Source organism: Hippocampus bargibanti, linkage group LG10, assembly GCF_051943395.1.
Source record: "Hippocampus bargibanti isolate YZ-2025 linkage group LG10, ASM5194339v1, whole genome shotgun sequence".
NCBI lineage: Eukaryota > Metazoa > Chordata > Actinopteri > Syngnathiformes > Syngnathidae > Hippocampus > Hippocampus bargibanti.
In genome coordinates this window covers 12617850-12634668 of record NC_142743.1, presented here as the reverse complement: position 1 = coordinate 12634668, position 16819 = coordinate 12617850, and the positions used below count along the sequence as shown (strand labels likewise).

General features: G+C 41.8%; 1 protein-coding gene across 5 annotated transcripts; it reads right to left on the bottom strand.

The window, feature by feature from the left end:
- Positions 1–513: 513 nt before the first annotated feature.
- On the bottom strand, positions 514–16295 carry smad1 (SMAD family member 1). 5 transcript variants are annotated; one of them, XM_089006140.1, is made up of 10 exons: positions 15883–16295; positions 12766–12895; positions 10512–10583; positions 6711–7155; positions 4424–4681; positions 4225–4341; positions 3466–3690; positions 3101–3357; positions 1379–1948; positions 514–1329 (listed from the first exon to the last, which is right to left on the bottom strand). In XM_089006140.1, the coding sequence occupies exons 4-9, from the start codon at positions 7108–7110 to the stop codon at positions 1805–1807; spliced, it is 1401 nt and encodes a 466-aa protein (XP_088862266.1). In that variant the 5' UTR covers positions 7111–7155; positions 10512–10583; positions 12766–12895; positions 15883–16295; the 3' UTR covers positions 514–1329; positions 1379–1804. The 5 variants fall into 5 exon arrangements, with proteins under 5 accessions (XP_088862266.1, XP_088862271.1, XP_088862269.1 ...); XM_089006145.1 differs by having other exon boundaries at positions 3466–3687; positions 15883–15901; XM_089006143.1 differs by having other exon boundaries at positions 514–1948.
- Positions 16296–16819: the final 524 nt, after the last annotated feature.

Below are 16819 nucleotides of genomic sequence, written 5' to 3'. Positions count from 1 at the left end.
CCCCCTCCTGCCCATCCTGACAGCACTGGGTAGCTCCTTCAGCCAGAGACTATTACACCTGCCCTGCAAGAAGGAGAGGTACTGCCGCTCGTTCCTACCGACTGCTGTCAGGCTTCTCAATTCTCAATAATCACATGTGGAAAAAAATTGGATTCTTAGACTTTAAATATGGGTTGATGCAATTTTCTTGATACTTGCACTATGTAGTTTTTTTATGAAACGGTGACATTTTTACTGTGCTTAGAATATCTTGTTTTTCTATCCTTTCACCCCCCCCCCCCCCCCCAATCCCCTTTCAGTTGCTGCTGTGGACTGCAAATTTCCCCGTTGTGGGACAAATAAAGGTTTTTTTCTGATTCTGAATCCAAGATTTGAACTTTTGGAGACAATTTATGTGATATTAAGTGGAATTTTCCTGAAACAGATGTGATGAATTTATAGAAAGCCAAAGTCCAGCTTTACACGTGACTAAAACGTTGAAACATGGAAAAAAATAAGACATTGTCAAACAAAGTAAGAACAGCGTATTTTATTTAAAAAAAATGATATGGGCGGACATCTTTTGTGTATTGAATTAAAATGGAATCTTTTCATATACCGGTCATTGAAAACATCAGTCTATGATGCATCGCACTTTTTGTACTTTTGCTTGAAAAAACAAACAAATGACGTATGGCTTAAAACAGACAACACAGCACCATAGTTTAAACGTGAATATAAAACACTATTTGAAGTGTGTGGGATAAAAAATGAGTTTAAAACATAATGAGCAATAATTATGTTAATGGCGGAACTGCAATTGGGGGGGCATCTGCCCCACCATCCCCCAAACCACCATTACCAGTAAGTTTCCCGAATATTCTCTCGAGTGATTGAAATTTCATACTTGTTCACCCTTGGGAGTGTTTCTTCCACGCCAGTGAGGAAATTCAACACCAAAGTCTTTGCGGTGTAACATCCGACTGCTTCCAGAGACCCGGAATGTCGCCGCAGAAATTATACTAACAACGCATTTATGGAGAAACAATTCCACCAAGCGGGACGGTTTGGTTCAAATGGCTTGGAATGGCAAAACCTGAGCTGGCCCTTTTGTGTGGGAAATAATTGTGGTTGTCCAGATGTTGTACATCACACAAGAGCGCGGCCAGTGTCCAGTTGGCTCGATTTTGTTTTACAACAATACACAACAATATTTATCATTCAACATATGTACCTGCGGATGAACTAGGACCATTTTCGCCTCTATGGAGAGCAAAGAAAGTCGCACAGAAGACAACTGTGGTGGGGAATTCAGTTTTTTTTTTGTCTTGATGGAAAGAAGTCACAGGCCTCTCGGCTCATTGTCACAGTTCGACAACAGCAAAGCCGAGACACAGGCCTCTCGGCTCATTGTCACAGTTCGACAACAGCAAAGCCGAGATGACTGCGGCAGCTTGGTGGTGACAGGTTTTAAAAATGTCAGAGGACATATGTGAATGCAGGCATGCAAAGCGACGGTGACAGGGAAAAAAAGGGAGGCCAGTTTGGGGACGCCTGCGCTCACCAAGAATGCGACTGTTGGATTATTGGTGTTGGTCACAAAGATCAAGTTTCTTCCAGTTGCATCATGCTCTCGCTTTACTCAGTCCTCTGCCACTTTCAGAAGTCCTTCAGGTGGACAACCCATGGAATTGACAGATCCCAGATCAGCCACAGACAGTTTATCTGACAGGCAAGTCAACCGATCTGGGATCAGTTTGTCTTGCTACTTGGACCAAAAAAAAAATTAAAATAAAAAAAATGCTGGGCTGACCCCGAGGGAGGTCTAGGACACGGACGATATGGGGTTGTGGGGAGAGCCCATCTGCGTGAGGACCTTGTCCAGCCACTGCAGTGGCCCATGGAGGTGGATCTCGATCCAGCAAGGGGTGCTGGTCACATCCTGGCGGTGGTACTCGGCTCCCCAGCCCTGAAACATAAGCAATTTTTTTCTCTTCACTTAATTCATTTCAAAATGGACGAGTCACACACAGTAACAAGACGTTATAATGGTTGAAAAATATACAGGACAGGTCGTTTTTTTAATCACAAATAATAATATATATTTTATTTCAAGTGCCTTTCAAAGCTCTCAAGGACACTTTACAGTCACAGACAAGCATAGATACAATAATAAATAAAATACAATTACAGCATTTTTCATTGTCGCTCAGCCCCATTGTTGCTGTTGATGCGCTAAAGTTACATTTTTTGTTTACGTTCGTATTGTAAACTGATATCACAGTTTACTGGCTGATTTATTTGGTGCAATTTTTGGAAAGCTGCTGTAAATTTAATAATAGAACATCCACAATTCAAATTAAAATAAAAAAAAACAGATTGATTCATGCATCATCTGCAGATATGTTAACGCAAGCGTAACATGTTGGACCATAGCATCAACTTTGGAAATTGATTAGATTAATCGATTGCTTGTATTTCTTTCATGACCTTTAGGGACCTTGAAAAAAAATGATCATTAGATAAATTTATCGCTTGTAATTCTTCAGTGACCTTGAATAAAAATATTTGACCATTACATTGATTTATTGATTTTAATTCTTCAGCGACCTTGAAGCTTTTTGACTAAAAATATTTGACCATTACATTGATTTATTGCTTTTAATTCTTGAACGACCTTGAAAGTCCTTGAAAAAAATATTTCACCATTACATTAATTTCTTGCTCGTAATTCTTCAATGACCTTGAAAAAAATATTTTATTAATATATTGCTTGTAATTCTTCAATGACCTTGAAGGACCTTGACATTTTTTGGAATATTAGATTAATTTATTAATTGTAATTCTTCAACGACCTTGAAGGGCCATACATTAATTAACTATCAGGTGAATTTATTGTTTGTAATGTTTCAATGACTTTGAAAAGAAATTATTTGAGGCTGAATATATTGCTTGTAATTCTTCGACCTGGAAAATAAATTGAAGCTGAATTCAGTGCTTGGAATTCTGCAATGACCTTGAAAAAAATGAATGAAATAGCAATTGCAATATCGAAATGAAAAAAAAAAAAAAAAAAAAAAAAACTCAGAGAGATTGTATTTCCAAAAGCGAGCACACTGACCTTGACAAAGCTCATGCGGATGGTGCACATCTTGGTGAGCTCGTACACGGCCTCAAAGCCGTGATTGACGGATTGGGCGAGCAGCTCGGCGAACTCCTGGTTGTTGAAGATCTTCAGGCTACAGCCGCTAGGAATCTTGCACACGGTGGTGGGATGGAAGCCGTGGTGGTAGTTGCAATTGCGACTCTGGACGAAAATGCTGCTGTCGCTCAGGCACTCTGCGTAAACCTCGCCGCCCACATAGTACAAGTGGACGCCTTGAGCGGAAGTGGGGAAGAAGATCAGTCGATATGGTGAAAAGGAACTCGCTCACGCTGTCGCATTGAAGTTGCGGCAAGAAAATTTGGTCTTTGGCGCAAGCGCACCTTTGCCGATGTGCCGCCGCGTGTTTTCGATGGTGGAATTGCGGTTGACGTTGGACAGCAGGCCAAGGCAAAAACGGTTGCGGTTGTTGGACGGATCGGTGAAGCCGTCCACCAGGACGCTGGTGGACGAGGCTTGGAAAGCCTCGCCGACGCGGTTGTTGAGCTCGTAGTAAACAATGGAGCACCAGTGTTTGGGCTCCTCATAAGCCACGGGTTGTACATCTGCTGAGGAGGACACATTCGGCGGTTGTGAATCGGAACAAGAAAAATGGCAATTGCATCTTTGTCGGATGAGTCACAAAAATGTCGACATGAGGAGCTTTCAAACATTTTTGTTTTAAAAATGTACATAAACGTTCAATACAGCAAAAAAAAAAAAAACTTTAGACTCTCTTCTTTCATCATAAAAAAAGAGTTAATTCCTAAATTATATGGGTCTGGAGTTAGACGATCTTGAAATGAGGGCGGATGTACAAAATATAATACAATATATACATATTGATTTCTATAGTGCTTTAACAACCGCTGAAGCTGGAACAAAGCGCTAACATGGCCAAAAGGCAAATGCTGCCCCCTCGTGGATGGGAAAAACATTGCTAGAGGTCTGACCAGCGCTTTACCGGCAGCCAAGCATGAAAAAACAAAACACGAACAAATTCGGGAATGTGGCTCCATGTCACACTTTTCAATTCCCAAATAAATTCGGGAATGGCAGAGAATGAGTTAAATATGACGTGAATGTTGATAATTCTTGATCACCTGCACGGTTGTTTGTCTCGATAGGCAAAGGTGGCGCCATGAGGTTGGTGTCCATCGGCAGGGGGCCGTCTTGAGTCATCTGCTCCTCTGGGGGAATGTAGGCAGGCGGTGGCGTCTCTGAAATCCCCCCCAAAAAATAAAATAACCTTTTATATGTCACGTGGAAGAAGTGGAGCCAAAATGGTCGCAAAGGACTCACCCGGCATCTGGAACGGACTGCCGGGGTCAGAGTTGGATGGCGAATGCGGGAAGGTAGCGTTACTGCCCCCGCCTGGTGAGCTCGGGAAACCGTTTCCAGGCGAATGCGGGAAAGGGACGTGATTGGAGAAGGATTCGGGGAAAGTGGCGTTCTGGGGCATGTGTGGCTCGTTCTGCTGAAGCGGGTCGCGGAAGCGAGGGAGCATCGTGTGCTTGGCGTTGAACTCGCTGTTGCGCGGTACCAACACAGGGGGTAGAACTGCAAAAAAAAAAAAAAAAAAAAAAAAAAAATGGGGCTGAAACAATTAATTTTTTAAATCCATATAATTACAAAACGATGCCAAGGCATTTAGACAAGTAGCCATTCATAAAAAGGGCAATTATTATTACTATTATTTAGTCTCTTTAAAAGTAAAATATAATCACAACAATTAAATACAAAATAAAAATAAAATGAAAAAATATATTAAAAAATAAAATACAACAAAACTAAACAAAAATTAAAATAAAACATGACAAAAAATACAATTAAAATAAAAAAAATGAAATAAAAACACAATAAAAATACATCACAATACAACAAAAAATAAAATAAATACAATAAAACAAGTCAAAATAAAAATACAATCAAAATTACATAATAAAAAAATAAAATAAAAAAACAATACAAATAAAATAAAAATGCAATACAATATGAGAAAACAAAACAAAACAAAAAATAAAAAATTACATTAAACACGTTGGTTGACTGGGTTTTCTCTGGGTGCTCCGGTTTTCTCCCACATTCCGATAACATGCACGGCAGGTGAACGGAACACAAAAATTAATCGCCTTTTTGGGAGACTTGAAACACTTTTTGCAATTGGTCAAACAGGATTTTCTGTTTGTTCGCTTATCTATTTATGTACTTATTTATGTTGATTTACATATTTATTTATGGGGGAAAAAACAGGAAGGCTGTAACAGAGATTCAAACGGCAAACATCAAAACTGTGAGGCAAACATACTAAGCACTGGCGAGAGCTGAGGCGGGATGCAGGTTGATTGACAGCAAGTGTGTGTGTGTGTGGGGGGAAGGGGGGCGGACAGGTGCGCTGAGGGTTGAACCATGTCCAACCCTGTGCTGCTCAAAACAAAAAGTGTGCAAGGCGGGCAGCGGGTCTTTCCTCCTATTGTGCGGGGATGGTGGCAGACTTCCTGTTGTGGGGGATCCTCCCAAACGGGTTGAGGGGGGGGGGGGGGGGGGTAATAAAGTATCTTGCATTTGTGTAAAGGATCAAATGGGGGGGCGGGGGGGTTTATTTATCACGCAGATGTCTGATCTCAGCATTTGAGTGAAATACATAATTAATCTTTTTTTGTTACTTGAAAAAACAACAAAGCCAACTAGAGATCAAATGGAAACAAAGACATTGATCAAAGTTGACGAAATAAAACTAAATTCTAAATATCTGGCGTGAAAGTTTGCTTTGGTAGCTAACGACTTAATCTGAAGTGGCTCATTTGCGACGCTAATCAAACGACAAACTGTTGGCTGTGCCTGTGGCATACAGAAGTAACATAACTTCTAGGCGCGCCTCATAGTGCAGAAAATACGGTAACATTACATTGAATGCAATTTTAATTGATATTGATCGGGCATCGCGAAATAAATCTGTAGATATTTAATTGTGTCAGCTCTTATTGGCATGATCATTTATGAGTCGGGTGTAAACCGATCTGTTGTTAGGGGAAAAAAAACCTCTTTCACTGCCATTCCCGAATTTATTCAGGTGTTGTTTTTTCTTGCTTGGGTAACATTAAAGCGCTAGTCTGACCTCTGGCAATGTTTTCCCTCCCACGAGGGGGAAGCATTTGCCTTTTGTACAGCCGCCCCCACTTGATACAACTTATGCTGTTGTTAAAGCGCTATATACATCAATATGTATTGTATTTTGTACAGACGACCCCATTTCAAGCTCAGATAACTCCAGACCCTGATAACCTGGGAATTAACTTTTGTTTTGATGAAAGAAGAGAGTCCAAGGTTTCTTACGCTGCATTCAATGTTTATGTCGTCCTAAAACTTCTGCGGGTCCTGGAATTTAAGTGAAAATGACAAAAACCCTGGCACTGGAGTGGACACATTCTTGCATATCGTCTGGCAGTCAACATTCACGTATCCTTGATATGGATCTTTTGGTCTATTTTAGTCTCATTTGCTTGGCATGCAAGAACACGGAGCATACACATACATACACTCACGTCATTTGCACCGGTTTTGGGACACCCAAAAAAAAACAACTGACCTGGACTGTCGACCCGTTTGTAATGATAAGGGTTGATGCAAACGTCCTTCTGCTTGGAACCGAACGGATACTCGCAGCACTCCAGCGCTTTGAGCTCGTGGTGGGACTGGAGGTCGGGCCAGCGCCACACGCGACAATAGATGACGTGAGGCAGGCCTTTCCTGTGGGACACCTGCAGCCGACCGTCCAGCGAGCGGGGGATGGTGACGCAGCTGCTGGGTTGGCCGGGGCAGCTGAGCGCGCGCTCCAGTTCCTCCATGGCGCCTTTCTTCTTCTTTAGCTTCTTCACCAGGGCGTCCACTGCCTTCTCGGCCCATTTCTCCTCCTCGTCGCCTTGTTTCCAGCCCAGTAAGCGCTTGACGGCCGGGCTGGTGAAGGAGAAGAGCGAAGTGACGTTCATGATGGCCCACGGAGGAGTTGGGGGGACCTCACGCCCGCAAATATTCTGTAACGGGGGGAAATAATATCAATCAATTTTTTTTTTTGGCAGGGTCATTAATGATATATAGTTGTAAGGAAATACCAAAATAAGAGCATAAGCAATATGAATTTACAAATGGGCCCATTAACCCATTCGCCGCCATATCCGAATTTACTTGGGAATTGAAAAGCGCGATGTGGAGCACCATTCCCAAATTCGTTCTGGTTTTTCTTGCAGGCGTGCCGATAAAACGCTGGTCAGACCTCTGGCAATGTTTTTCCCCTTCCAGTAGGGGGCAGCATTTGCCTTTTGTCCATGTTAGCGCTTTGTTACAGCTTCAGTTGTTGTTAAAGAGCCTGTAAAAATCAATATGTATTGTATTTTATTTTGTACAGTCGCCCCATTTCAAGCTCACATAACTCCAGACCCATATAACTTAGGAATTAACTCTTTTTTTTGATGAGGAGAGAGTCTAAGATTTCTTACGCTGAATTGAATGTGTATGTAGTACTACAACTCCATATTCTCTGCGTCCTGCAATTTGAGTGAAAATGACAAAAACCATGGCACTGGAGTGGCCACATTTTTGCACATCGCATGGCAGTGAATGAGTTCATTAAAAAAATGCTTAATGCTGTCAGCAATAAAAATATTAATTACAAAGCTTTTAAAAGACAGTACAAAGCTCTTTATATTTTTTATTTTTATATTATTTGTTTGAACGTTTCCTGCATTCGCAAGCGAGTGGATAATTACGCCAGGCGTGACTCGCCGAGTGCATCGCTGACAGTAAATCCTGCAGTATATTATATTTCCCGCCGGCAAGGAACAAGTAGATCATTTAAGAAGACCAGTTAAGATATTCTTGGACCCCCCCGCCCCTCCACACACCCCCGAACCTTCCACTGCAGATTATAGGATTATATTTCAATTGCTATCTCTGTCGGACAGCGCACGTGTAGACGATGCAGCGATGACAAACAAAGGGGAGGGTGAAGTGGGGGCGGTCAATATGGCGGGAGCAGGTGCTTTTTAGATGGGGGGTATTGGTCACTTGCAAGAAAACAACTGTACTCACAGCGAGAATATTCAAGATATACTTAGCCCCCGCTCCCTCTTCAAAATGACTAGACAGTGGTTTATCTGAAGCGGTACAGGACAAAGCCCCCCCCCTCCCCCTGAATATCCTATGTGTGTTGAGGCCGCCATGGAGCTACAGGAAACAGATGTGGCGGTTGTGTCGTCGCGTCTTGTCATCGCCATCACAACAACAGCCACGTTTCCTTCTGCTGAGCGTGCTGGATTTTTTTCCACAGGTGCAGGATGAAGAGGGGGTGGGGAGAGGGGGTCTTCTCTTATCAAAAGGTTCTGACTTTGATGACTTTGAAGTGACGACATCATTCCGTGCCCTGCCCATTGTTGTTTGAGAACCATTTTGCGGACGTAACGAACAATGTTGCGCTCGTGACATAAAATGGACAAAGTTCCTTTTGTGTTCTTGAAAATGTTTTTTGTCTTTCAGATGTGAAAAATTACAACAAAAGGGCCAGAGTGGAACATCTGGACTGCACTTCCGCGTCTTCTACTGTCTCGCTGCTGCTGCTGCTGCCACAGCTGCCAGCCAGACTCCAGGGACATCACCCGCCTTCGGGCACTTCAGAACATGTGACTGCAGGCCAATTTGAAGGCCCTGATATGGTTCTGCGTTATCTCAGAAGTATTAAAATAAATTACATATGGCTTTTTCATACCTGTTGGTAGATTTTGGCAAGTGTGTTCTGGGTGATTTGGACCGAAGTGCTTTACACCGGTCACACAGGCAGGTTGAGACATTCTGTTTCTTGACCTATTCGTTGCCATTCCCGAATTTATTCGGGAATTGAAAATATGGCGTAGAGCGCCATTCCCGAATTTGTTCGGGTTTTGTTTTTTCATGCTTGGGTGCCGATAAAGCGCTGGCCTTGGCCTTTGGCCATTTTTTTCCTTTCCCATAGGGCGCTGCATTTGCCTTTTTTCCATGTTAGTACTTTGTTGCAGCTTCACCTGTTGTTAAAGCGCAATATAAACCAATGTGTATGAACTGTATTGTATTGTATTTTGTACAGCCGCCTCCATTTCAAGGTCAGATGACTCCAGACCCATATAACTTTTGAATTAACTCTATTTTTCTGATGAAAAGAGAGACTCTAAGGTTTCCAACGCTCTATATGAATGTTTATATAGTCCTAAAACTCAATAATCATGCAATTTGAGTGAAAATGACAAAAACCCTGGCGCTGGAGTGGACACTTTTTTGCACATCATCTGGCAGTGAATAAATTAAGCATTTAACCAATCACATTTCAGCCATCATTTGTTACCAGGGTCAGAAATCTACCTGTACGCCTTCACAATCAGTTCTGCGGGCCATGGAGCATGGCAGTGAATGAGTTAAATTCCTCAGCAAAAGTTTCCAATGTAACAAACATCAACAATTTTTAACCTTCCACTTGAGGTTTAAAATGCGTAACCGGCATGCAAATTGCTCATTGCAAAAAGCAATTTGACACGGCGCAAGTTGTCAAGTGCTCCAGACCACAACCACAACAATTAGCATATCGTCAATTAAATAGCTATGGTTTGGTTGCTTGGCGCACATGACGAAATGTTACACAGATGCCCAAGGCGGCTGTGGCCTTCCTTGTAAAAGCAGGGAAACACGCCGCCGCGTTTATTCAACAACCTCGTAAAGTAAAATAAATAAATAAAATAAAACACTGACATTTGCTACGACTTTGTTTTGTTTGGACGGGCTAAATGCTGAGCGACTGCGGCTAATGGTCGCCCGTGCGAGCCCGGCGAATCGTTTTACGCCGCTCCGTTTGTCTGCTAATCAATTTAGGCTCAGTCATGCAGGACGATGAGGCACTAATGATGCTCTGCAAAACACCCCCAAAGCCCCTCGGGGAGGGTGTACGGCGCATTATAAAGAAGCTACATTATTTATCAGCAGGGTCCTGGACCGGGCGGGCATCCATTAGCCCCACCGCTCGATGGGGTCAGTGGCTATAAAGCGAGGAGTGCAGGAAGAGGAGAGCGAGGGCGGCACAAAGATTTTTAATGCGGAAGAAAGCCATCGCGACAGTCATCACGTACATTTTACACACTCAGCGGGAAGACGACACTATTCGACGGTCTCAGAAATTAAAACCTTCACAGGGAAGCTTTATTTGGGATTGATGCCCAAATGATGATGAATAAATAAACAGGACGATTCATTGATTTTTCAAATGAACTCAAAGTATAACTTAAAAGAACAACCAGAAAATAAAAATACATTTGTGAATTAATCATACGAGTACTACTGATGAAGAATAATAATAAATAAAAGTAATAATTACCCCCTATTCCCGTTGGGGGCGCTTTGGCTTATTCGGGGCGGTGTCGCGGGGTGAATGCATGGAGATGCACTCCTACAATTAAATAAAGACAAAAAGAGTAGAAAATAAAATCACAATTAATTAAGATAAATCACCAGGAAGAATCTACACTGATGATTAGTTTTGTCTGTCTACACGTGTTTCCGCACCATTTGTGGGTTAAAAAAATCATTACATTTAATTACATATCCCTTCAAAAACTATGTCAATTTTCGATTAACCATTTGTGGAAAATGTTGCGGCTTGGAATTGAAGCGGATTTATGTGGGACGGGAGATGTGAGACAATCTATTTTCGTCAATGGATGCTACAGCTGCGTGTTTGCTTTCAACATTTAGCTTGTAGCCGACGTGCACGTTCCACCATGATGTCCCTGATCCACTGGTGGAAAGACGCTTTGTTCCTCTCCTCTTTCATTGAGAACTGCTTCATGTAACAAAGAGGTGGAAAGACGCTTTATAATGTAACTGATCAGTGGCTGCCTTTCCAGCAGCTCATGTATTTTGTTTTTCTACATTAATTCCTTTCATCACTTTGCTGCAGTTAAATGTAAATGTCTCCACTGTGAGACTAATAAAGGCAAATCCAATCCAATCCAATCCAATCCAATCCAAAATTTACCATCGACTGCCAGCAGTACACCTAAGCCCCCATCACCAAAATGACTGCACAGGCGGGAAAGTACGCCTTACAAATATTTTTTTTGCATTGTGACTGCTTTTGTTCAAGCTAAAAAAAACAGTTTTGAAGTTGTTTTGGTATCAAAGAATTAAAAGAAAAGCCCAGAGAAGGAAAAGAAATCAAAGATCCAAAATGCAAAATATTTTTCGAATAACGGTGCTAGCATACTTTTTTTTTTCCAGAGTGAAAGGGGGTTTAACAAAACAATGAATACTGGAAAAATATTTGACTTCTTTAACATAGCCATCAAACAAACATACAAATAAATAAATACATTAATTAATCAAAACATATATATCAAATGTGGAATAAGAAGTACATGTTCTGCTTCAGCTCCCATCCTTCAATTTGACTTCCTCTGTGTCAAAAATGACCATGATTACATAGAACTAACTATTGATCATAGAACTAACCATGATTACACTTGAATTTGATTGTGGTCGACCCACCAAAACATGCAACACATCAGCATCAAGTGACACTTGGCACCCGACGTGGGAGTTTTTGTCCTTTTCAAAAAAACACCTCAACATGATACAGCGACATATACACTGTCATCTGGACAAATATGACGGTCTCGCTCCATTTTGGAATGCCATTATTCTACAAGGGTGTGTATTTTTGTCAAAGTTTTATTTCACATACCCCGAGGCAACTCATTGGGATTTCTGCCCCAAAGGAATGACAACTCAGTAAACGAAGGTCAAAATACAGGTCCTTTGAGAAAGCTGATATGCCACCTTCAATGATGTCAGTGCTCACACACTGATTCACCGACACACACACAACCACACACACAAATCAATGATTTAACGAGACACCCTCACATTAACTTCCAATGACATTTTGGCCCAGAAAATGCCACAGAATGTTGCCTTTTGGGGCACTGTTTATTTAATGATAGATTAGGATGGATGGATGGATGGATAAATAGATCGCTCAGCCTGGTAGCTAGCTGGATGGATGGATAGACAGATAGATAGAAAAATAGTGGTTGACGACTTTTCGTTGTCATCCATTTTGTCTCACAATAAATGTGATTGATCACTTTTCACGTGCGAATTCATTTTGTCCGCGCCAACAAGGTTTTCAACTGTTTTATATGCGAAGATTTTCTCACAACGTGATCCAATAAAGAAGTCAGATGTCTTGGAGTGACTAAATCGATTTGTTTCGAAGTTTAGCAAAACTAAAAAGTAAAAGCGATCTGGGGTTGCTTAGGTGTGTGTCATTTAATGGGGTTATGATTGCTTTGAAAGTTTACCTGGCAGGTATTCAACTGACTTCACAAACGGAAAGAAGAATGATCGTTATTAGCGTTACGGTTGCAACATTTCGGATAAAATTAAACTTAAAACGTGGTTGAATGTGCAACTACGGAGGAGGAGAAAAGGATGAAAAGTTTCGCGGTGTCACGGTTGGGAAGCGTTAATGCTCGACTCGAGAAGAAGCGCAGCGTAAAGAACAAGTAAGGGGGAAATGCACATTAAAAGTTGTTTTGGTTTGGTTTTAATTAAAAAGAAGTTGACGTTACCTTGAGCGAGTGTGGAACCAGCAAGCTTGCTCTCTCCTCCTCACGGCGAAGTGATGCGGCCTGGCGTCAGGAAGTCGCGGACGCCGCATCACCCTCCGCCCGGCCGCCAGTATCACGCCGCCAGGGTCGCCTTCCAAAATAACAAGACCTACTTTTTTTCTATACGCATCGAAAGCTTCTTCTCTGTCTCATTCACATCGTAAATGTTATGCAACGTTGGCTCACATTCATGGCAACGTTTTTGGTGGTTGGCCCAATTTTGGAGTGTTTTTTCACCCCTCCCTGTTTGGTGGTTAGTAGTTTTTTAAATACAACAATTTGAATGTGGGATGAGTAATTTTGTGCAGGGCGCGCCATTTTTTTGGTCTTATGTTTTCACTACTTTTCAAACTCCGATGGAATTAAAAACAATGCAAATATAAACCCAGACAGTCTAAATAGATATGCGACCTTCCCTTTGGGTGCTTTCGTGTTATCTCTATGCTCCTTGCAAGTGCTTTCATTTCTTATTCTTGTGTCCTATTAATAACTTTGTTTTGCGTGGATAATATGGGCAAATATTCGATATCAATAGTGACTTATTCAAACATCTCATTAATAATGCAATGTAAAGAACAAGGGAGACTCCCATTTGCCTTGGAAATTAGCTAAATGAAGCCACATATGTACGATTTTGAGACAATGTAAACTTATTTGGCACACTTATTGCATTCCCAATCAAATAGTACTTAACTTTATTGGCTGTGTTCATGTAAAAAGGGGCGTTTAAAGGTAACCTCGATGATATGGCGGATAGATTGATGACGTCGTCTCAAAGTGCCATGAAAAGAAACGAAAGTTATCACCGTTATAAATTATGTCGGATTAATACAGTCGCGATGCTTCTTGGGAGTTCATCGCTCGAGGGTGGGGGGAACTAGTTTCTCTCTGAGACGCGGAGCTCCTACTGCAGATGACGTCACGCGGCTGGCGACAGCATGTCTGAGTGAGGCGTGAACGCGCCGAACGTGAAATAAAAACATGGAGGGAAAAAAGGAGGAGCAAGAAATGACGCGGGCAGAATTTCATCCGTTTCTCCCCTTACGTTTGTCTTTGTAATATATTTTTATATGCATTCTTGTAGAGTTTCAAGAAAATGAAATACATTTGAAAAACAAATACCTCCCCACCAAACAATGCTATATTTTCATTCCCCTAAATCCCCATGTTGTAAAATATGGCACCCATGAGAAGAGCATCGACACACCTCACAAGTTAGACCCCTATCCAGAGGGTAGTCTTCCCGGTGTTGCAGTGTGGGGTGGGAAGCAACATCTGAGTGACAGCAGCTGTCATACTCACATGCCGGCTGGGACAATAAACACACAGCAGCTGCCAGTCAAGACTCGACTGGGACTGAAGTGGGGGGTGTTGGTGTTAAACCAACACGAGGTTCTCCAAGTGGGTGGGGGTGTCATATGATGGTGCACCTGTACCTTTATCAGCTGTCCTTCACGCTCAAGGTGTGTATCTTATTCATCTTTTGGAGAGCATCTGGCCCATGATGGACATTATGTGTGACTAAGGTTAAATGAACAGGGGTGCAACTGAGTCTGTTGGGTCGACTTCCCCTTTTCTGTGGGATTCACGATTCGTTTTTACACCTGTACAGGAATGCAAATGGTAAAGTCTTGATTGTCGATCTGAAAATGATATTTTAAAGGACAACCGACATCACTTTTTTGTTTCCTAACTGACATCAGAAAAAACGTTTTATAGCATCTAAAATATCCAAAAAACGCAGTATGATATGTTTAGTCAAATGCAAAAACCAATAAAAGTGACAAAGTGTGCTGAAACTGCAAAATATTGAAACTGGAAGTGGCCAGTTTCAGAAGGTCCCGCCCCCTGGTTCTTCATGGTATCACGCCAAGACGTCTTGCCTTGCTCAAGAATCAAAACAATGGCTTCAGATTTGGAGAACATGTTTTCTTGTTACTCATCCAGTTATGAATATGATTCAAATAGTTCTGAAGATGAAAGCATACATGTTTGCAATCGATTAAATAATTTATTCCGTGTCATTTTGAGGTATCTTGGTGCGGGGAAATGTAGCACCAAAAAGAGGCAGAAGATGGCGACAAAGCTCCGTGGAAACCGGCTGATTTGTTTCCTTAGAATGTTTGTCAGCGAATATCAAATAGATGCTCAGTGCAACACACAACGATTCACCATCGCGTTATTTATGTGCTTTCCTTCTAATTTCGCCATCAACACAAAGTTTTCAGACCAAACAAAGTACTGCAAAAAGAATTGACGTGATACAATGTGTCCTTTCTCAGTCAGGGGCGTTCCTTCAGTGACGTGACGTGAGGACTCGTCACCAACTCAAAAACAAGACATCCGGAATATTCAGTGCGAGTCTTAAAACGGAAAATATAGCTATATGCGGCAGTAGAAGTCATTTGAAGCGATTTTACGAATTATGGACACAACTTGTCCGGAGGCGTCGGTTGTCCTTTAAGAATAATAATAATAATAATAATAATAATAATAATAGTTAGTTCTAAGCGCCTTTCAAAACTCTCAAGTCCACTTTACAGTGCGGGGGTTAAGATTTTCTTTTCTGCAGTTGAGTAGCGGCAGCCATTCGCGCCAGCGTTCACTCAACCCGGAAGTAACACAAACTCAAGGTTGTTCAGTATCACTTTTTTTCCCCCATTCTTTGACCACTCACCATACCAAATACCAGTACGTCTAGTACTTTTGAGATATAAAAATTCATTTTACACGATAAAAATAGAATTTGAATAAAGCCTTTCTTTCTGAATCAGATTCGAAGAGTTAATAAACCAAACTGCTGTTGCATTATAACTACAGTGGGGCCTTGGCTTACGAACTTAATTCGTTCCCAGACAGTGTGTGTAAGGAGAAAAGTGTGGATCCCAAAAAATAATTTCCCATAGGAAACCATTAAAATGAGAATAATCCGATCCCAGGTCTCCATAAAATATTATTTTCAACTAAATAAGCCTTAAAACTACACACAATATACATTATTCTATGGATAAAAAAATGTGCTATTGTATTGTACTGAAAGAAATACACTGCACTATATAATAAAGTCGTTTTATTTACCATTGTGATGGTCGTTGATGGCTTGATGGAATGGGGTTCAGACTTCTCTTCCTGTGTCATGAAAGTCCGGTTAGGCATCTTTTTCCAAGAAAGGCTGGTCTCATCTGCATTAAATACTTGCTGAGGTACGCCACATTCTTCTCTCACCATTTTGAGGAATGATCCCTTGTAGGCTTCGGGAGCTTTACTGTCAGAACTGGCTGTCTCACCATGACGAGTAATGATCCATTGCTCGCTTTAAAATCACGGTGAACTTCCAGGTTGCCGCATGGCGATATCAGAGTGAATTTGCCGTGGAAAAAACGCACCTTTAATAGCTTCTCTGTTGCGAAGGATGGTAGCAATGGTGGACTTAGCATATTGGTACTGGGCCGCTAAATCAGACAAACGCACACCTCGTTGGTGTTTTTCAATGATCTTCTTCTCCTCGACTGTAATTTTGTTTTACGTCTTCTTCGGCTGAACACGAGCCTGTGGTAACAGCAAAAGTATCTGTAAAAAAATCCTTGGAGACGATCGACGTGTGCACTCAAGAGAAAGGGGTGTGTGACAGGTAGGTCGGCTGGGGCGCTGTTAGGTCGTGTGCTTTGGTGTTCTTCCGCCGAAGATTACTCTGCCAGCCGTGGTTGGGCGGCACTCCATGTATATCCCAAAAAGTAGTGCTTAATCCAAGGTTTAAGTTTCATAAATTTAACGTTCGTAAACCGAAAATTTCGTAAGGCAAGGTTTTTGTAAACCGAGGCCCCACTGTATTGCTGTTTCTCAATGTCAGCTTTTGTTTACTTTCAGTATTAGTGGTTTACAGTGGTGGGCGGACAGGGCCTGCAAGGACTTCCCATCTGGGCTAAAAATACCCGAAACATAGACTATGTGAATCCAGGCCTTCACAATCAGTTCTGCAGGACCTAGAGCAGAGGTGGGCAAACTTTTTGACTCG

Coding starts and splice junctions, on each gene's coding strand:
- smad1 (XM_089006143.1), bottom strand. CDS start 7,110: ATGAACGTCACTTCGCTCTTCTCCTTCACCAGCCCGGCCGTCAAGCGC. Junction 4,682..6,710: donor CAAACGGGTCGACAGTCCAG/GTCAGTTGTTTT, acceptor TTTTTTTTGCAG/TTCTACCCCCTGTGTTGGTA. Junction 4,342..4,423: donor CAGTCCGTTCCAGATGCCGG/GTGAGTCCTTTG, acceptor GGGGGATTTCAG/AGACGCCACCGCCTGCCTAC.